The 21,935-nt window shown below is 45.8% G+C and overlaps 1 protein-coding gene across 8 annotated transcripts in view; it reads right to left on the minus strand.

Annotated features, from left to right (window-relative positions):
- Positions 1-21,935, minus strand: part of LOC146642838 (histone deacetylase 4-like) — an 87,574-nt gene that overhangs the window by 46,480 nt on the left and 19,159 nt on the right. For 4 of the 8 annotated variants that reach the window (XM_085399069.1, XM_085399076.1, XM_085399072.1 and 1 more), the window contains 2 exons: positions 15,082-15,150; positions 5,600-5,916 (listed from right to left, as the gene is read on the minus strand). In XM_085399069.1, the coding sequence (XP_085255195.1) occupies positions 5,600-5,916; positions 15,082-15,150 (386 nt within the window). Of the gene's footprint in view, positions 1-5,599; positions 5,917-9,219; positions 9,633-15,081; positions 15,212-21,935 lie in introns of those variants that run through there. The other 4 variants (XM_085399071.1, XM_085399070.1, XM_085399075.1 and 1 more) reach the window with 3 other exon arrangements.

Genomic DNA, 21,935 nt, shown 5'->3' on the forward strand with positions numbered 1-21,935 from the left:
GCTGATTGAGGACAGGCCTCACTGCTCAGTCTGTGCGTCACTCTCCTCCATCTGCGCGCCGCCACAACTCAAACGCACCTTCAGATATCCTCGCTCATCCCTCGGCATCACAAAAATGACAAAACAGGACGGAAAACTTTGGTGTTCCTCCACAGCAAAAGAAGTGCGTATTCCCGCTCCTCCAGAACATCTTATGTACACGTTCCAGCAAACGCGCGTTCCAACTTCTTATCTGACGCGCGTCTTTTATTTTGACAGCGAATGCGCACCTGCGGACCACTTATGTGGAGCCCTGTGTATGGAATTTACAATAAATGCATCATAATTCCCTATAGTCTGAAGGTTTTACATATCAGAACATAGTAAAAATGTAACCTGGTCCTTAGCAGCTCTTAACATGAGGTGAATACAACCTACAACAGATTATTTAACAAAATGCAGAGGTGCACCCTTCCAGCTTTCTAAGTCCTGCTAATCATATGCACTTGATTAGCCGATCACCAGTAATTCTGAGCACCTCTGTAAAAGCAGAAGTTTTGTAAGGTTGCTGGTCTGGAGCATTCAGTTGTGTGTTAACACGATGCCAAGGAGGAAAAAACAAAGGCAACTCGTGCTGCCCATCAGTCTGGGAAGCATTGTAAGGTCATTTCCAAACAATCTGAAGTCCATTATTCTGCACTGGGAAAGATTATTCACAAGTACAAAACATTCAAGACAGTTGCCAGTCTTCCCAGGAGTGGACAATTCACCCGAAATTCACCTCAAGGTCAGTGCGTGCAATGCTCGGAGACGCTGCAAAAAACCCAAGAGCTACATCTCAGACTCTGCAGGCTTCAGTTAAAATGGTAAATGTTAAAGTTCATGACAGTGCAGCTGGAAAAAGACCGAACAGGTTGGAGGGTAACAAGGGGCAAATCTCTTTTCTTTAAAATAACAGGACAAGAACAATTTCTGTTTGCAAAGCTGCATCTGAACAAAACACAAGACTTCTGAAACAATGTCCTTTGGATGAGACCAAAGTTTGACCATGACGCACAACAACCAAATACATCATACCAGCTGTCAAGCATGGTGGTGAAGGGCCACGATTTGGCCTCAGCACCTTGTAGTCATCGATACAATGATGAAATCCACTCTATACCACAGTAGAGTCAAAGTGAGGTCATTGTGGGCGACCGTGGCTCAGGGGGTTGGGAAGCGCATCTGTAACCGGAAGGTCGCCGGTTTGATCCCCGGGCTCTCTGTCCTGGTCGTTGTGTCCTTGGGCAAGACACTTTACCCTACTTGCCTACTGGTGTTGGCCAGAGGGGCCGATGGCGCGATATGGCAGCCTCGCTTCTGTCAGTCTGCCCCAGGGCAGCTGTGGCTACAACCGTAGCTGCCTCCACCAGTGTGTGAATGTGAGAGTGAATGAATAGTGGCATTGTAAAGCGCTTTGGGTGCCTTGAAAAGCGCTATATAAATCCACTCCATTATTATTATTATTATCTGTCCAATAGATAAAGTTGGACCCAAACGGGGTCGTGCAACAGGACCATGATCACAAGACTGAATGGATCATTTTAAACGTCTAGAAAGGAAAAAGATACAATAGAGTGAAATTACAGGAAGAGGAAAAAAACAGTGAAATACAAAAACAAAAAAAATTAAATGAAGAAAAATGTAAACCAAAAGTAAGAGACAGAAGAAAGTAGGAGGAGCGGATGACACACAAACAAATGAGGGAAAAGTTTAAATGTGAAGACAGAAGGAAGAAGTGAGAGAAGGAACAAGAAAGGAGAAAATTAGAGACGGGAAGAGCAAGGGGAAAAAAGCAGAACCAGTAAGGAAGAAGGAAGCACAAAAAGACAAAGGCAAGACAAGCTCGAAAGAAACGAGAAAAGGAAAGAATAAATAAAAAGGTTCGTAAAGAGGGAAGCTGAGCACCAAGAGATCAAGAGAGCAAAGACTTGCATGTGACATTCAAACTAATGTAATCCTGCACGTCGCCATCTGATCTTCTGCCCCCACAATCCATTTTTAGACAATTTATTCTAAGTCCTGAAATAATAAGTAGTTCAGCTGTATCTGCGTGTATTACAATTCATATTACAGCAGTATTCTTCTAAAAAAGAGCAAATACTGGAATATCTTTATGTGACATTTCTGCCTCTCGGGAGCGCTCCGGCGCTCTCGGGGGTGGGGGTGGGGGGCTGATGTATTAAAGCTTCGGCGTGTGGGCGTGATGATCTAGATTCACTTTGTATTTCCAGGTCACTGTGACATGTGATCCAAGCTCCAGCGCACACTCCTGTGCAGCTCTGTTTATGTTCCCCAAGCGTCCGGCCCGGGCCGTTCACACCAAACCGAACTTTTCACTTTTTCACGTCGCCCTGAGCACACCGTATATTTCTGGATATTTAAAGTAAGGCTACAACAGGGCTTGTGCATAACTTATGTAACACCAGGGGAAAAAAGTCTTTCGCACATTTTCCGACTTCAACCACATGCTCATATTGCTCTTCTCCATCTCTGGAGTTAAAATAAATGAAGGCAGACTGCCTCCTTGTTCTCTGCTCCCTCTTCACTCGCAGCATTTAAAGGTCTCACAGGCTGAGTTTAGTCTGCTAATGAAGAATCCCGCGGCAGACTACATCAAAGTCTGTCTTTGCTTTGTTTAGGACAGTTTTAAATAGGTTTGAGTAACAGGCCCGCTGCTCTGCTTTTACACTGATGGAAGAATTAAAGTGAAATCAGTGTCCAACAGCGTTTGTTCCTCGCTGACAACAACAATATTACAACCTGTGTATTTAAAACAACAAAAAAATATTAACAGTTTTACTGCTTCACTCTTCAGGGCTTATTAGCCGCATTTACAATGATCGTGGAGAGAGCCGATGCTTACCAGAAGTCTGACAAATTTAAAATTAGTAACCAATCGATACAAAAAACTCAAATTTCTTTGATTACCCATTTGCAGCAGTGTCGATACCTCAAAACACTGAACATCACTCTGAGGAATTTCAACAGGTCAGTAAAGCTCCTGTTTCAACCACGCTGACGTATTTAAAAGTTATAATAAACGTCAACACATTAATGTTAGCCGTTTAGCTATTAGCAGTTACCCAATAGCCATGTTACGGTGAATTTACGGTAAAGTGGGTAGGTATTAATCTAAACTGAGCCTCCAGAGTCTGCAACCTACGTAAATGTGCTTGTGTGCAGTAGGGCTGCCACGATTTGTCGACTATCAAAATCGTCAACGACTGATTTAATAGTCGACGCGTCGTTTGAAACTTTGTAAGATCGCAAAAGACGCAGGAATAAGTGGCAGGATTTAAGAGTGTAATAACGGACTGAAACAGAAGATGGCAGCATTGCATGTACAAGGATGTCAGCTACCGTTAAACCCCGAAGAAGAAGAAGAAGCAGCTGTGTCCCAGAATTCATAGCGCGGCCCAGCGCAGTTTCCAACAATGGCGGCAGCTAGTTAGTTTTAATGTTACTCTTATTATTCTTTCTGGGTCACAAAATAAACGTTTAACATATTTTCAGGCGAGAATGTAGCTGTGTAAACCTCAAATATCGGCTCAGTTTATCAGGACACCACATATTTTCAAAAGCGCTCCGACGTTTTCGGAGACATCTGTTACCCACTAGCTCGTTAGCGAGCCGGGGGCTAGGCTCACTAGCGCCGTGAGAACACCGGACTCCCCGCAAATCGTTTTCAAACCCACCGCCGTCTTTCGCTACTCAGGTTAAATATATATATGAGTCACTTAGATAACTTAAAATGTTATTGTTTGGCTTTTTTTTTTTTAGTATTTTATTTGTTCCTGAGTAAATCTGTTTGTCTGAGATTAAAGTTATAGTTTTTACACAGCTGAATAAACGTCAAGCAGACAGCTGATTATCAGAAGTGTGAGATGCTCCAGAATATACTCCAGTGTCCTGTTATATTTTAGATAGCAAGGAGTTTATTAAACTTCACTGAAACAATCTGCAAATTTCATTAAAATTTAATAAACTATCATCTTGTCTTTATTTTTAGTTAGCACAGACCTTAAACACTTAAAGCTGTAAGCTAATGATAGTTATATAAGAGTAGATGCTGCTGGTGCAATAAGCTGTACGCTGTACGTCCAGTGGATGATGATCTGATTAGTCGACTAATCGCAAAAATAATCGGTGACTAGTCGACTATCAAAATAATCGTTTGTGGCAGCCCTAGTGTGCAGTCCTCCGGAAAGACCGCGACCAGGTCTAATGCTGATCTGTTGAGCTGTGGACCAGAAGAGGCTGTTGTCTGTCTGTTTTCAATACTCTGCTGCTTTTAAAGCCAAGTGTTGAATATTTAAAAGTAGAATGGGAGGCAGAGCCTGCAGCTTTCAGGTCCATCTGTGGAACCAGCTCCCAGTTTGGATTCAGGAGGCAGATATGATAAATCATATAGTTAGGGCTGGATCAGGTGACCCTGAATCCTCCCTTAGTTATCCTACAATTGATCTAAGCTGCTGGACGCTTCCCATGATGCACTGAGTGTTTCTGTGCTTATACACCTCTCTGTATTTGGTCATTAGTTATGATTAATCTCTGGCTCTTTTCCACAGCATGTCTCCTCTCAACCACAACTAGTCTGATTCTGCCTGAGGTTTCTTCCTGTTAAAAGGGAGCTTTTCGTCCCCACCGTCTCCAAGTGGTTGCTCATAGGGGAGGGTCTGATTGTTGGGGTTTCTCTGTCTTTACTTTACATTATAAAGTGCCTCGAGGCGACTCATGTGATTTGGTGCTATATAAATAAAACTGAAGTGAACTAGTTCGAGTGGGAGTACTTGATAAAGGTGATGCAACACAAATAAGGCTGTGTGTATTATTTGCTTCTAGAAAGTTGTGCCTATCTAAAGCGCTTTTACGACTCTTTTTGTGATTCGGCCCTGTATAAATAAAGTTGAACTGAACTGAACAACAAATCTGCAAAACAAAGAATGAAAAAGTCAAAGTCCAGACCTCAAACCGACTGAAATACTGCGGTCAGACATTAAGAGCTGTTCATAAACGAGTGGCTGCAACCCACAGTAAATGGAAGCAGACTAAAACAGACTAAGACTGTGAAAAAATTCCCCCAGACTGATAAAGTCATGCAGAAAAAAAAGGTTTGTCTACAAGCTCCTGAATCATGGAGCGTGCCCACTACTGAGGGTGGATTTCAATCATTTCCGAACCGGATCAGAACAGGGTTGGAGGGGTGAACGCGCTGCTTTTAAGTTGAAATGTTCTGAACAGGCGGCACAGGAAGCCTCCTACTGGATTTTAGCGTGTTCCTTGTCAAGTCTAGAAAAACATTTTCTTCCAGCATTGTTAGCAGCCCTTCCTTTGTTCACAGACGGACTCACAGGTGAACTAGCTGTGATTGGTGGAATCACTGTGCAATCACGTCCAAATAATCCTGCCGGGCCGTCACAGCTTTAACTGCTCTTCTTTTGGCTGCTGTGAAACTGCAGCTTTAAGGACTGCTAGTGCCATTTCTGGAAAACGTGGGCCAAATTTTTCAGATTTGTTTTGAATGCCTCCTTTTTTTCCAGCACTTGAACTTCATTCATTGACAAACACGCGGCCGTACCTGAATGTGCTCCTGCAGCTGGGCCTCATGCTGGCGGGACAGCTGCTCGTGCTGCCTCTGGAACTCTGCGATGAGGATCTGCCGCTGGATCTGCTGCTTCTGTTTCAGGGCCAGCAGCTCAGCCTGCAGCTGCTGCTCGTGCACCGATGCCGCCACCACGCTGCCGCCACCGCTGCCGCCGCCGGGCTGGCCGGGCGACTGCTGGGCGGGCGGGGAGAGCGAGGACACCTGCTGCTGCTGCTGGTGATGGTCCACGCGCAGATCCATGGGGATGGCGGCCGGCGGGAGACGAAGGGGCAGCGCAGAGTTGATGTCGACTGCAAGGGAAGATGACGGGAGAGAAGAAGAAAGGCATCTGCTTTTTTAGTTTGCTCCTGACAGGTGGTGACACCTCACAGCAAAGCAAGCTGCCAACATTATCATCACCATCATCTCACCACAGATTATTAAAACATTCAAGGACGTATTTTCTAACCGAAAGCCTCTCCAGACACTCAGCGAGCATCAGCTCCTCGTGTATTTTTAGCAGCATCACAAGCAGCAAAGTAAAGCTTAGAAACGTACAGATTGGGCCCACTATCACGTGAAAGCAATTAATAAAAGTCTATTGACACCCAGCAGCAGAAAATAGGAAAAAGGAGAGTGGATCCCAACGGCTCTCTGTAACATGTTCACATGTGTCACATTGATCCTGTTCTCGAGCACTTAAAGCTGCAAGGTTGCGTGGATGAATGGGATTAAATCAAAGCCCTGCTAACTGTTGTTCTGTGTTTCTACCTGCCTGAAAAGCACCTGAAAAGTCACTCGAAGCTCTGCGGTTTCACGCTCCCCAGCAGCTGTGCAGTTTTAGGACGGAAGCATACCTGCGTATCTGCTCGCCTTTATTTCAAAATCCGGCCTCAAGTGAACATGCAATGTAAGGTCGAAGGATTTCCCCTGATAATAAATCACCTTAATAGCCACATATATGTTGCTTTTTCCTGCTTATACCACTTCCAGGAATGTTTTCCAACAGTAACCCCTGACCTCTGATCCCTGAGAGAAAGTGTTAAATAAAGCTTTCATAAAAATAGCGCCCTTTTGTCCCCTCGTCTCTTTTGTATATACAAGGAAAGCCAAACAATCCGGTTTCGTGTGTAATTGCAGAAGCCCGGCGTCTTCCCACAAAGATCGCATTGACCTGGAGCCCGGCTGCGCACAAATCACTGCCCAGGAAGCCCTCCAATCAGGCAGCTTCCTCCCCATTTAATCTGAATAAATAGGAGTCGATTGGCTGATTATTTACCTACATGTTTGCAGAGAGTGCAGCGAGAGCCAGAGATACTTTGTGTTAATAAAGAGGCAAACACGCCATCAGCGGCACACTTAATAGGAGGGTTCAGAGCCAGGTCTGCTCATAGAAAACACACAGCGGCACATTTACACTCTTTTTTTTTTGAGGATATCGTATTCGTGCTCGACCTTTCAAACAGCCACAAACTGATCACATCTTTGTTTTCCTCAGACAAACCTCTGAAACATTTCCAGTTTGTTCCAGGCTCCAGCACAGACGCACTCTCGCTGCATCACAGAGACGTGTAAAAAGCCTCTTATGGAAGATCCTTGCAATGGATTGCAGACAGACCACAGAAAAAACTTCTGAACGTCCTCCAGTGTAACCGCACATCTCAAACGACTCGGCTTGCCGCCTTCTTGCCGGTGTTTTCCGTGTGCCGGGGTGAAACACATCCACATGGTTGCCGCCATCCATGCCATAGGAGAACAGGGCAGCAACACCCAGCGGCTCCTTAAGGACTTGTCGTCATGTGGGGGATTTTAAAAAACAACAACACAACGTATGAGTCAGTAGTCCGCGCTGGTTGATTTGTTTCAACCCTGCAGGACATGAGGTTTGACATTTCCCAGTCATGAGATCCCTTCTTTTAGCCGGCTATTGCTTTCCTTCCAAGAAAAGAACCTACATGGTTGGATTTTTTGTTCTTTCATTTCCTTTTCCATTTGTGAATCTGCTTAACAAGGTACCCAATATTTAATTAAAAATGGAGCAACGCCCTGAGTTTTGGCTCCTCTCTGGCCCTTTGCTCATGTTAGAAGCGACGATGGTTACAATCTGGAAACCGACCAGCAGGCGAGGAGGGAAGGAGCGAGGTGAGCTCGTTTAAGACAGACGAACTCCCACAGCCGTGAATCACTGTGCAGAGCAAAGACGGAGAAGCAGTCCGATCTAAAGATAAATGAAACGCATGGAAAACTTTGGGTTTTGCTTTTTAAAGAAGGAACCGGCTGCTGAGGTTGTAGTGAAACTCCCATACCGCTGTCAGCCGTAATTGTGAAGGCTTGATGGAAGATTTCCATGAGATTTACAAACTACACGAAATACAGGCGTGTTCCCTCCTGATGTTTCTTAACATAAAAACGAGGAACCAGCGATTCTGCGTTCATCCAAAAGCAGAAGCAGAGAGAACCTGACCCAGCGGTTGAAGCTGTATCATAAAGGGCGTCAGGTAGTGAGCACATCTGACGAGTGTCTAGCTGTGTGCCTGAGGTAAAATAGTATTATTTGACTTTTTCCATATGATTTTATTTTCAGCACTTTTGAGCTACAAACACGCTTGTTGCCAAATGCAGTGGTCTTATTGGTCAAATCTGCTCATTTGGATCAGAAAAATCTGAAAAACTAAACGTATCAAATTCGTAGTTGTGAACCTCTGCATTAGTGAGTCCAAAAAAACTGTTTTACACGCAAAATGATCAAATGTTACGCGTCTAAAGGCCTTAAAGCAGCTGACGGATAGATGAATGTCTCTACCTGTTCATGTAATGAATAACATCAAACTTCTTTGTGACACATTGCAGGAGCTGTAAAAATCACTCACAACTATTTAAAAGAGAAACTGCTCCACACAACAGTCCAACAGTATAGGACCAAGCAGTTAAATGCACATGCTGTATTTAAACTCTGGACCTCCAAAGGTCCTGAAAAGATTCACGATCTTATCACACCCTTTGAAGAACTGAGGCGCGAGTTTAACCTGTACAGAACTAAAGTTATCAAAAGCTTATCAGCATAATTCTTTCAGCAGGCTGCCACAGACTGAGAGCGTTGGCCTCTTCTGCTTTGAAAAGTTGCTTTTCTTGCTCTTCAGTCATCATTTTTCCTGCGTCTGAACGAGCTACTTCACAGTCCTCTGCTAGCTGAAGGTTAAAAAGCACTCCGTGCTGCGCTTTCAGGCCTACAATCTGACGTCCTGGTTGGAATAAGGCCTATTTCTTCGTTTTTCATTCATTTTTTTCCTCATCTAATATTAGCTATAGCAAGTGCTAAGAGAGGAGTGGGGAAAGCACACCGGAGATGTGTTTACGGCTGAAAACGACACTTATCAAAGTGCCGCGGCTCCTAATGCAAATCCATAACTCATAAACACACTCTCTCCCCGAACATTGTGTTCTTCTGCCACAAGAAAACACACACAAGCCTCACACACACTCTCTCGCTGATGGTCACGCACAAACACACCTCACATCTCAGGCACCGGCGCTAATTGCGAGCCGCACAAAAGGAGAAGATGATGCAGAAAAGACGAGAGAAAGGTGTGAATCAGAGCGGCCGTTAAACGCACCCATCAGTGCTCTCCTCCTCCTCCTCTTCGTCCTCTCCTCCTTGTTTTTCCTCCTCCCCTCTTCCTTCTTCTTCCTTTAGGGCCGTTACAAGGAAGGACAGTACGTCCTGCACATCTGACTTGTCTTTTCCAGCTCAGCCTCTGTCACTTTTGGCTCGGCATTCGCCCCCCCGCCTCCTGTTTTAACCTGATGGGCGTCTCTCTCTCTCTCTGCTCCTTTCTCTCTCCTCCCCTCGTCCCTCGTTTGCCCAGGGGTGACATCACAGGGCAGTCTCAGGCATGCAGCCTGTTTATTCTGCAGCCCTCTGCTTTTCCAGGAACCAGCGTCACACACACACACACACACACACACACACACACTCTCCTCCCATACCCTCTCTGCTCTCTTTACTTCTAAGGCCAAGGAAAACCCTCCATGCTCGCTTGCAGACACCGATGTCTCTTCCCCCCTCTCGCGCTCACTCGGCGGGCCGTCCCATCTGAACCGGCTCGCATGCCTTTTTTTCCTCATCCGCCCCCTCCCTCCCCCTTTTACTTGTAATAACTATCCCCCCCCTCTTGCGGTTTTAATGCTGTGAGCTCGTATTCCCAGCCTGGAATTTGCCTACATTTCCCAAACAAATAAAACCGCAAAATGGTTTCAGGTGAACAGAGTGAGGATCCCAGACGTATTAATGCTGCAGGATCGTAGTTAAATTTGGGATTAATGTTAAACACTTCAATCAATTATATCTCGACCAACTCAGATGAATCTAAAGTGGCTTTTTTTAAAAAAAAAATCCCAGCATCTTCATTTTATTTTGAAATTCTGTTCAGAAGAACAGCTGGAGGTGCACGTGAGCTCTCTACTGCAACATCGCTCTGATGACTACCTGGCTCTCAGCGAGCACAGTGTTTGTCCTTCATGCAAACTGCTCTACTAAACTAAAAATAACTGTCAATAGAAGAGATGTGAATTTGGTATTTACAGCTTCCTGTCCTACAGGCAAGTTTTACATTTACAGCCTGAACGTTTAGCTGAGCTCTGAACAGTAACAGCTACTTTTTATTAGGCATTTTGTGACCAAACAGGTTGACAAAGTCAACAAGAAAAAGTCCATCTTATGACATTTAATGACCGTAAACTATAAAATATATGCTTGTAAAAAGTATTTAAAGTATATTTAGAGGTAGGTTAAACGTTTAAATGATACAATAATATTTTCACACATGTCATCCTGCTGCTCTGGCTGCAGAGGTTTCATTGCGTTATAACAAAAGCGTCTACGGGACGCACAAACTTGGTAAAAGTTAAGTGCAGCAGCTCAGTGCGTAAATGTAAACAGGCTAACTGGGAGGGAAACTACTGACACGTTGGGCCCCAATCACACAGGCCCAGAGTTGGTTGCTGGAGATTTCTGGAAGTTGCTGTGAAATCAAATGCTGACACCAGCCGAAGACCTCATGAGGGAAAACGGAGTAATCTATGACAGGTTGCTACAGTGAAACTGTTCTTTTTTTGTTTTAGGCGCTAACAGATTACCCTCGTCACCGGTAGTTTCCAGACAAGTGTGTGCCTTGCATGCAAAGCACAGTGACTGACCTCACTCTAGTGACTGCCAGCAACCTCCAGCAACCAGTTGCCAACCAGTCACTGAACATACAGTTTTCCATAGAAATCGGTGGTTACTACTAGTTTCTAAGCCTGCGGCACTGGGGCTCTAGTAGTCATTTTACAGCATTAATCAGCAACTTTTTGTAACTGATCAGGAAATACAAACTTTCCCAGCAACTTGCCAGATGATCCGTGCTACAGGTCTCACACAGGCCTAGTGAGCAAGCGACCACTTTTTGGAGGTAAAAATGACAAATGCTTATGTTTGTGTTTGTGTGAATATCCAAACCAATTTAATAAATCAATACAGCTCTCGAGGTAACTGTTTAAAGGTTTTTCAGGTAAAGTGTGAAGTGGAAACACATTAAGTTCTTTTTTAAGCTCCTTTTCATGGAAAAACATGAATGTATGACAAACTGTGCATATGGAGAATCTTCACATCACCACTGGGCATAAACAAAGATTTCTCTTCTGCTGAGTCTGCTCGCTCACGCTGTCTTTACTGTGGATGCTTTATTATGTGAATGACTTACATTGGTCAAGGTCAATAAACTGCATACAGTAGATGTTTATTCACAATCTTATTTCGCTTGAATGAACATCAAGGCAGCCTCGCCTTTACACGTCAAACACACGTGACGTGATCTTAACTAAGCGCGAGCACAGGAGGGGCATACTTCAAAAAAACAAAAACAAAGCAAAAACATTCACAGTCAGTGAAAATCCTTTGAGACCGACCTGCTTCTTAAAAAAAGAAAAAGATAAACTCTCGTATCGGCACGTCTCCGTGTACAAGCACTGACGTCAAACACGTACCTCAGTTTACTGATGTTGGCCAGATAGAAGATAATATGAGGGCACTTCCACCAAAACCAAAACACTAACAAACGTGCCGTCTCTGCGCGACCGCAGGGACTTCCAGGCTTCTTGCGCAGCTGTACCTGAATCAGACTTGACAGGAGCGAGGACTCCAGCTCAGTTCCAGTTTGTTTCCTCTTGGATCAGCTCAGGCTTCAGAGAGGAAAGACAAAGACGGCTGAAGCCTCAAATCTCTGTTCCCTTTTTCTTCCTTGAAGTTTACACAGAAGATCTCTGAGCATCAACGACAACCTCTCTGACAGCACATAACCTAAACATTTTTCCCTCTATCATCTAACAACTTTGTCCCCCTTTGCCACCTTCCCTGTCAGCTGTTCCTCTACCCTCCATCCCTGTGTCCCCTATCCTGCAGCCCTATTTTGCGTCCTTACCCGCTCAGCAGCTCCCTCCCTCCCTCCTCTCCACCTTTCTTCCCTCCATCTCTCCGCAACAAATCACAATCTGTTTACAACCCCTCAGGCGCACTCCACAACTCTTCTGGCTCCAATTGCGGATCTATTTATACCAGACAATGCAGAGGGCTGGCGTCTCTGATTTGAGACTCGGATAGCACAGCGTATATCCCACGGTCTGACTCGCTGAGCTCCACACTCATTAGGCTTAATAGATGTCATACTGAGAGCCGAGCGGAGCTGTTTAGAGAAGCAAAATGTGACTGAGGTCGCTCTCTTTTTTATTTTCTGGCGCCGTGCAAAGAGACAAAGAACAGGTTTCACAGTGAGTTTAGCAGCAGGGTGCGACGAGAGGCAACAAGTAGCACATCTGTTGATGATGGAAAATAGCTGCGGTCGCTTTATCGGCCTCTGAGAGCGGGCTGCGTGAACATCTCTTTTAGTTTTTCTCTCAGTGAGAGCTATCAGAGCAAGACTGGCTCTGAAACGGCCCGGCGACCTCCAAAAAAAGAAAAAAGTGAAAAAACACAAACAGACCTCGGGCAAAGTAGGGAAAGGGAACAGGTAAGGCGTGGCGTTGGGGAACGTGTCGAGGTGCAGCAAGTCCTGCTCTTCTGAATGCAAGCCCCGACTTGTCGCCGTCTCAATGACATCACAGAGCGGTCTGCGGCACCGCGGGCTAACAGGAAGGAGACGGCAGAGACACAACATGTGAGATCTAGAGCGGGGCGACGTGTGAAGCCGAGGTGCGGTACGTGCAGAAGTCCTTTGCGACCAGGCTTTAAATTAAGCGTGTCAGACCTCGCTATCTGGGATGACGCACAAATAGAGGATGGTGAGGGCTTCAACGCAAAGATGCGTTCAGTAGAGTAGGTGTGCACTATCAGAGAGAGGTGAGCGCTCTTTGAACTACATCTACTTCTGCAGGGGGAGGAGGGGGAGGGGTTGTGAAATTTGTCAGTTGTCCTTGTTTAGGGCATCAGCTGATGATTCTTTATATCATCAGCTGATTTGTTCATATTTCAGATCAAGAGAACATTTGTTCTCATACTTCTAATGCTACATTCAATTTAAAGTGACAGCAAAGCAGTAAAACAGGAAGTCGGCCATTTGCATTACTTTATTTCTTTATTTATAAAAAAATTTGAATATTATTTTTAGCAACTCCTCTTCAATCTGCAGACATGGAAACCCAGAGGTTGAGAGCAGCAGAACCATTAAACACAAATCAGTAGCAAAAAAAAAAAAAAGGTCGTGAAAGGAGGAGCTGGGGTCCAACACAAGGGGCGAGGTGGGTTGCAAAGCAGCTTGTAGATCCCAGCAGCTACGGGCAGCGTGAAGATACTTAAAAAGTCAACCTCACATGAAATTGACCAAACAGAGCACAGCACACCACCAGCTGGTCTGACGTGACTATGGATGAGCTCGACTTTGAGGCCTGCCCAAGCTAACGCCGTGCAGCGATGTCATTTTTTGATGGAATGATCTGCCGACTATTTTATTCTTCAATTTATTCCTTGGACTAGAGAATGTCTGAAAGCAGTGCCACTTTTTTTCTCAATTCCACTTTTCAAACGTGCCTGATATGTCTAACTAGCACTTCAAAACCTCCAAGCAGTCGTTTTAGCATTACATAAGATATGTCAGCATCCTAACAAACAAGAAGCTGGCACCAGAGTCTGCGGCTAAATTACGACATCTCTGCTTTGAGCTTCTGCAGATTTGCAGGAAACGCAATTTATTCGGTTAAAAAAAACAAAACAAACACAACGCTGGTGAAAAAATGGACCTGCACAGCTGCGTGCAGGTGCACCGACCAGAGCTTTGCACTGTGTGCTAAGATGCAACCACCAGCATCTGGTTACATTAAGATCACATGACAAAAGCGGCTTTAATGATGCAGCGATGTAGATGTTAAGATTTCCCGCAGCTCTCGCTTCTCAGGAGAAAGAACCGAACGGTCCGGGGTCACACCAAAGCGGAGGGCCCCGAGCCGCTCTGTATCCAAGACAACAGATTTGGAGAATATCTGATGAAGTCACTCCGGCAGATTTCAATATTTTATCAGCGCAGCCGGAAGGCGCGCAGAAAACAACCCCAACAGAGAGAGCGCGTGAAGCCCGTGAAAGACCAAGACGCTTAGGGTCGAACCAAAGATGAAACTTTGCTGTTTGCTCCCCTGAAGCAACAGGCTGTTCGAGCTTACAGCACTTCTTCATCGCTGCTCTGGGAGAGCCGTGGAAAGAGCAGCACGGGAGGAAATTTATGAATCAGCCTTTTGCCATTTTTGTTTTCTTTTGTAACTATTTTTCAACCACGACAATCCAAATTGTTCTGTGTTAGAAGCATTAGAAGCGCCCTCATTACTGAATTAGATAATGCATTATGCATATATTACCTCAGACTCATTTCTCCTTCAGATTACCTCATCTCTCCATCTGTGCCCCTTTCACTTCTGTACTCTGGCCTCCCTCTGCGCTGCTCCATGTCTCCTCTGTCCTCTCGCTGCTATGAACTCTCCACGCTTGTATGCTGCTAATAAACACTTGGCGATTTGAGCATACTCGGGGTGGCGGGGTTCACAGGAAGTGGTGTGATTTGTTTGGGGGAGATGAAACTGTGTGGAATAGTTTGTTTTGGTGTAGTTTCACGTGAGCTCGCAAACACACTGCTGGATTGTCATTCAGCAAAAAAAACCAAGAAAAAGGAAAAACAAACGGCACGCTGAGACACCAGCGTAAATAAAACACAGAAGTACGGCGTCGTCCCGTCAAACGCCGTCAACCTTCAGTCGGACAAAGTGCAGAGACATCTCTGACGTGATGGCACTTCACAAACGGCACGACAATTTATGACATCCCAGGAGAAACAAACACGCATGCAAAGTCACACAGGATGTGGTTAATAGTGAAATCACGTCTGTTCACACACACTCTGGTTTATAGAAGCTCACACACACATACACGTGCACCCAAACAAACATCCAGAGTGTCCAACCTGTTGGGATGTGGTTGAGCGCCGATGTCTTCAGGACCTCGAGCGGCTGCTCCTTTCCCAGGATTCCCTCTGTGGGAGAGAGAGAACACTCCGCTTCAAATATGGTCCGCAACATTGAGACAAGCTTCCAGCGACAAACCTAATCGGGCAGTTTTTTAAAAGAAAAAAAAAGAAACAGAGCCACAGTGCAAACAAGCGGGCTTCAGGTCATCTGCGCTGCGGCCGGCGCGTGCAGCGGCAACGGTACCGACACCTGAGCGCGTTCCATTGGCCGGAGAGAGAAAGCGAGTGGTGAATGCGCAGAGGGTCTTCGCGACCGCAGGGGTGCTCGGAAAAGCTCTGAGGGGACGCCGAGGGGCGCGCGAGTTCGGCGTGCGAGAGGAGAGGAGAGGAGTTGGGGCTCGACTGATGCTGCCTGTGCTCAGCATAGCAAATGTGGCTGGCAGCAAGCAGCGGCGGCAGAGAGGGATGAGGGGGATGGTGGTGGCGGGGAGGTGGGGGGAGCGATGGAGAGGAGGAGAGGGAGGGAGGGAGAGAGGTAAAAATAGCTCACCCTTTTGTGTGTAACGGCACATGCAGGAGCACACACAGGCACACACACACAACGCACATGCATACAGACACAAAGACACTCCTCTAATGTGCATGTGTGCGCATGTGTGTGTCTGTGTGTGTGTAGGCTGTAATTATAGTGGCAACATGAAAAGGCTTTTGTAGCTGCCGAGCCCTGGGAAGACATGGCTATAAAAAGCAGAGCCACGGAGAAGGGTAGTGGTGGAGGAGGAGGATGCATCAGGGGATGGAGGGGGTAAGAGGGGAGAGAGGTAGAGGGAAGCAGGGATGATGAGGCGATGGAAAGATGGAGGAAAAAGCAACGAAACGGCGAAACGAGAAAAAAAAAAAAACACTGACATTGAAATAGTGCATGCATTGCAACCGCACACAAACCTGCGACTACTGCTGCTTCATCCACCCTCTATATGTGTGTGTATTCATAGTAAACACGAGCACCTGAGCCATCTGTATATAAATACATTTACATCTAAAAATCCTGAGCACAAGGCTCAAAAACATCTGAGGGGCACAAATATGCAATTATTCCTTTTGGACGCGAGATGAAAATCCATGTAAAATCCCTCCGGAGGCATCAAAAAGAAAAAAAAAGGAGAGGGAAACGGGCGAGCGTCTCGCTGTGCGTGATCTATTTCTGGAATTCTCTCTGGACCAGACGGGCACATACACACAGACGCACGCTCTTAATTAGCCTTGAAGCTGCAGGGATGCGTTTTGCGCTGATTATGTACGTGCATTCGTCTCGCGCCACCTTGCGCGAATTGATGCACCAGTACCCCCGAACCCTCCACCTTCAACCACCCTGTCCCCCCAACAAGTGAGGGCTTGGGCGTGGGCTTGAGTGTCACATTTGGCCCTGTTGAAACAGATCTACACACACAGGTGACATTCAAATTCAAACTCCTGCAGACTTTATGTAAAGAGCGAGGAAATATTACAAGGTGGTCAAAGCCTCTCCAAAAACAAACCCGTCCGCATCGGTGAGAGCCGATATCCCCTGAGGTTCCTATTCAAATGAAACACACGCTGCTGCATTTTGCAATGGAAATGAGGTGCATCTGCCTGTGCATGACACCTGTGGCTTGGAGTAATTCTACGCCCTGCTTTTGCACAAATTGCTGGTGGGAGCTTTACATCTCCGACTTTTAAGTGTGGGGAATTGGTGGAGGGGTGCGCGTGTCGTTGTCTGTGGTTAGTTAGACAAAGCGTATAAGCTTTCAGCCCCAAACCGCAGGGTTGATACCCGACACTCACGTGGGGAGGAGGGAGCATAGGTGTGTGCTGGAGCACTGAAGAGGGAGAGTGGGACACACAGCAGTCGGAGAGCAACGTAATGAAGCGATAACCCGCCAAAGTAGTGCCCTATACCTTGGCGACAGGATCCATCAATCTTAAATGTAGCCTAGTTACACAGCAGAGCCCCCCCCCCCCAACACCTCAATGTAGCTCCTTCATATCTCCCTTTCTCCATTCCTCTCCATCCTTCCATCCTTCAGTTCCACTGGGTAAGAATCGGGAGACAGGGAGCCATAAATAGCTTCTTCTACCCTCAGGCAGAGAGTTAGTCGACTCAAGTTAGCGTAGCTGCATCAAAAATATGTTGTCATAGGGAATATAAATGGGTGGGGAGGGGGGGGGGGGTGCAGGACTAACGAGCTTAGCAAAATGGTGAAGGGGCTCCGTCCGCCGCATCTCCAAGGAGAGACAAGAGGCAAACTTGACCGGTCCTGGCAACGAGAGCATACTGTATGTTGACAGAGGCCTTTGTTATGCCGGAGAAAAGAGAATGAGACGTTTGTCTGCGCCGCTGTGGCATTTACAAAGCGAGACAGTAACTGAGAAAGAGAGGAAGGATGCTCCGGCCCTCATTACATTCAGCGCACTTCCGTTCTGGCTGCTCTGTCCAGGGTGACTCCAGCGAGCAAGGTGAACCCGACAGGAACAATACGATTAATCAAACACGCCTCTCCTTGAAGAGGCTTTTTCCTCTGGGTCGCAGATTCGCTTCCCAAGGGCACCGGCTGACGTCAGGGACCCCGATAAAAAGAGAATGAGTGACCCCTGCGTGAGCCCCGGCCAAGTTTGCGTCCTGCGGACGGTCAGAAAACAACCATCTGACCTTTCGTTTCAAGCTGGAAGACTCGGAAAAACAAGGTGGTCACATCTTACATGTGACAGAAAAATCAGAAATGAGTTGGAAATTGGTCATTACGCTGCAGACGCGTGTCCAAAACGCTGTTTTGCTGTGTAACTGCCACAGACCATAAGGGCTTACGTGTGACTTACTTACGTGTGAGATTTGTTCAAAAAAGCCGCACATTTAAGATAACGCAGCTGATTTAGAGAAAACCACCAACGCCACACGGTGAAGACCAACTGGTTTGCTTGCATCATAGCAAATAGCCCAGGCCAATTTGACTTCCACAGCAGTCAAAATCTTGAATACTTGAAGTCATGTTCAGTACGTGCAGGCCTGAATTCACTGTGCACCAAAAGCAAACAATGCCACAACATTCAACAGAGGGTTGTGGCAACGGGCCTGTTGCCACTGCACACAACTGTACAAGAACGGTCCCATAAATTGGCCCTTTCACACTCCGTTTCGACTGTGGCGCATAATAATGATATTTGCCACTTCCTTCGACTATGATCTCAAATATGAGAGCGCCAAATGTGCATTCATAACACAACCTGGTTGGAACCAAGACAGCTGCCGGATTGCTGCTTGCTGTACTTTTACAATGTTTGAATCTGCAGCCTTTTCAGCGTTTACCAAGCAGTAAAAGCATTCAGGGGTTCAGTAATGCACGTGCACCTTTCACATCTGTGAAGGCACCATTAATGCTGAATGATATAAATACAAGTTTTGGGGCATTTTAAAACAGAAAGGCCTCATCACTTCAGCAACATGTTTTACAACAGCATGGCTCGATTCACCCCAACATACATACTAAATCTACTGTGCAGTGAGGCAAAGCGACACAAACAGAGCTGCAATCGACTTAAAAATCAACTTCAGCGAAAAATCCAGTCAACACTGCTTTATGAAAATATGGAAGACAATTAGAGCATCTTAAAAAATGGGGTGTATATTCCCCCAAAATAAAAAGACATTTTAAATAGAAGTAAAACTTCGTATTTTTCTGTTTTTGAATTCTTAGGTTTTTCTCAGAAATTCAGAATTCTGACATTTTCAGAAAAAAGTCCTAAGTCAGACTTTTTTTTCTGAATTCCGACTTTTTCTGAGAATAACCTTTTCTCCGACATTATTCTCAGAATTCTTTCTTTCTGGGGAAAAAACCCCCCAAAGAATTCTGAGGTAAGAATTTTGACTTTTCTCTCAGAGTTGTGAGAAACAAAACACACACAAAAATCTCAAGCACAGGCTTTTGTTCAGTGGCCCTAATCCTCTTCCGTACAAATCCCTATCAACTGGGATTCTCCTGATGCCAGTGATAAGCTTTTCGATATCATTTGAGAGCAGCTGTATGGTTGTATGGAGCTGCATGGTTCAACTTTACATTCATGGAGACAAAAAAAACCCAAAACAAAACAAAACGAGAAAGCTTGCAGAAAAGTGAGAGCTTCCCAATAAGTTATGAACATATGTTAAAACTCTAACTTGATTCCAGCGTTCGTCGAGCACGTCATCGTCCTGCTGGCTGTTGAAGGTAAAAAGAGTTTCCAAAGCGTGCGCTGTTATTCGTTTATTTGGTGACAACAAAAGCAGACCTTAGCCCGAATTAACCCACAAAACCTGAAAAGTGCAAATTATTTCAACTGACAGCGATCTTGCGTCCATCTTTAATATTCTCTACTTAATGGGCAGCCATGATGGTTGCTAGGAGATTTGTGATGCAACCGTAAAGCTTTGCTCGCTGGGCCTTACAACAGCAAACACCCACAGCATCAGAGCTCGCAGTTGCTCCGCACCTACCATGCACGCACATCTCGACTCTTTAAGCGCTCGTGTGCTTCGAGTTCCGACAAAGATGATGCGTTGATCCTCTTGCGTAACCGTAGTATTTCCTTGATGCCCTGGCCAGACATTTGTGCTTCGTGTCAAGCACTGTGGAGCACCATGTCAAAAGGCACAAGGATTGGGCTCCCAGGCAGCAGTGTAAACCGTAATTGCCGCTGACAGCATGCTGGCAGAACACAGTGTATCCCGTTTCTCAGCTGGGACTAGACAAAAGACGCGGGGACAAAAGATGCGTCCCTTCATTAGCTCATGTTCGCTCTGCGCTGTCTTTGTCCTGGGATGGGACTCTCATGTTCAGCCAAGTTGGTGGCGCATGGGAGGACAGCGCTGACAAACCGTCTGGCTGGCAGCAGCCTCATCTGTGTTCACCGGGTTCAGCGAGAGAGAGAGAGGGTGCGGCATTTGTGGGAACACGCTGCTGAAGTGCATTTTGCAATCTGCCACAATTTTGTAATTGGGTTTCGGAGGGGCAGAAAACAACATGTCAGCACAAGTGGACGGCCAGGCAAACGTGACAATGAGGCTCGAAATTACCCTCGATGAGGCTCATGCACCTAGCACAATGACCGCCCGCACAAAAGAGCCAGCGGTCGTGTCACGCATGCACTCGCCCCGTGCTCCATTTTTAGCCGCACGGCAACAAAGCGCTCAATCACGGCGAGGAGAATCTACACGGGAGACCAAAAATAATGATCGTTTGTTCGCCGTGCTTGCACGTGCACATCTCTTCTGTGTGTGTGCTTCTAAAAATAGACTCGGGGATAAGCCGGGCCCTCTTCATTGCAGTGAAAGCTTTTAACCCTTTCACCTCTGGATTTGAGCAGAGACTGCGTGCATTTGGAGAAAGAGGCTGGACAGAGGTCAGTGAAAGCAGAAGGGGGAAATAGAGTTAGAAGAAAAAATGCATTTAATGCATGAAACACCTTTAAACTTTGGTCAGCTGCTGCAAGTGGCTTTCACTTTACTTGAAACTCCTGATATGAGCTTCCTCTATTTCAGTGCATCTCAGCAGCCAAATACAGCTTTACTGTAGCAGCTCTGATGGACCAGTGAGGAAACACTGTCATACTTATGTGTGCTTCACTTTCCTCAGTTTCTCTTGTAATAGGATGAAGGAGAAAAAAAAGGTTTCTTTTTCACTTTTTCCATTTACTAGTTGGGACAAGCCACCGATCTTCCAGTCCCAACCCCATTCCTTAAATCTCTATGCTGCCGCTTCCCCAATAATAGTATCTGGTAGGTGTAATAAAAAGCAAATCTATAATATAGACGTATAGCCATCCAGAGATCTGTGTGCATGCCTGTACTGTGGTGGTTGTCAAGGCAAGGGTAAAGACTCCAAAAAATGCTTCTCAGAGCAGCAACCTGTCAAAATAAAGGGGGGGGGGGCTTTAATTTTTAAGTAAAAACGAAAGGTAATAAATCACCTTTCTGGCCCTGCCATGTGCGATAAGGCAAACTACAAGACTGTCAGCAGCAGTGCGACAGTGCGGGAGCCTGAGTTTTTTATTAAAGCCTGCCTTAATAAACTTGCAAAATTAGTTTTTGGTCACGACAACAATTACCTAGAAAGTATGAGGCTACGTGTCTGGGGATGTATTTTTTTCAGCACTTTAGATAGGACCGAGAGGAGAAGCAGTGACAACACAAGTCGCAATGCTGAGGATGCAAGTGTGTGATGGACCCCTGGGAAGGTGATGTCAGTGAAAACTGCATGGATACACACTTGTACTGTACAGCAAGTTACAGTGGTTTGGGTCTCTTGAGTCAGATTTACCACAAGCAGCATGAGGGGGGAAAACCCTGCACCACGGGTAAATGCATGTGCGTGTCTGTCTATGCTTGACGTCAGCAGAGGTCCCACGGCATACCTGCGAAAATTCCCCACAGGCCTGATAGTAAAGGTGATAGTAAACACACGACGAGGGTCTGGAGCAGAACTCTTAAACTAAGACAAAGTGGTGCAATGTAAACCTTGTGAAGACCATGTTTAGGTGGAAACTAGCGAGCTAGCTTCCTGCTAACTTCTAACTCTGTTTAATTTAATAAATCCTGTTTTCATGGATGTTAAACTTAATTGTTACACCTGGTAAAGCAGCAACGCTGATCGTTTTATTGCAGATGAAAGAATTTAGACAGTTTTTAACTCTCGGTGATGCTGCAGTGTTCGTTTGACTTTGGGACCTGAAGCAGACGGAGTTTAGGACAGTGTTGCCCACTCCTCAGTAAGGAAAATCGCTATTGGCTGTCCTGCAAGTCGCCAAATGACGTCATCGCCTAATTTGCATAATTGGTAATG

Source organism: Rhamphochromis longiceps, linkage group LG23 (assembly GCF_057381845.1).
Source record: "Rhamphochromis longiceps isolate RC_006_pf linkage group LG23, R_longiceps_female_GT1.1, whole genome shotgun sequence".
Classification (NCBI taxonomy): Eukaryota; Metazoa; Chordata; class Actinopteri; order Cichliformes; family Cichlidae; genus Rhamphochromis; species Rhamphochromis longiceps.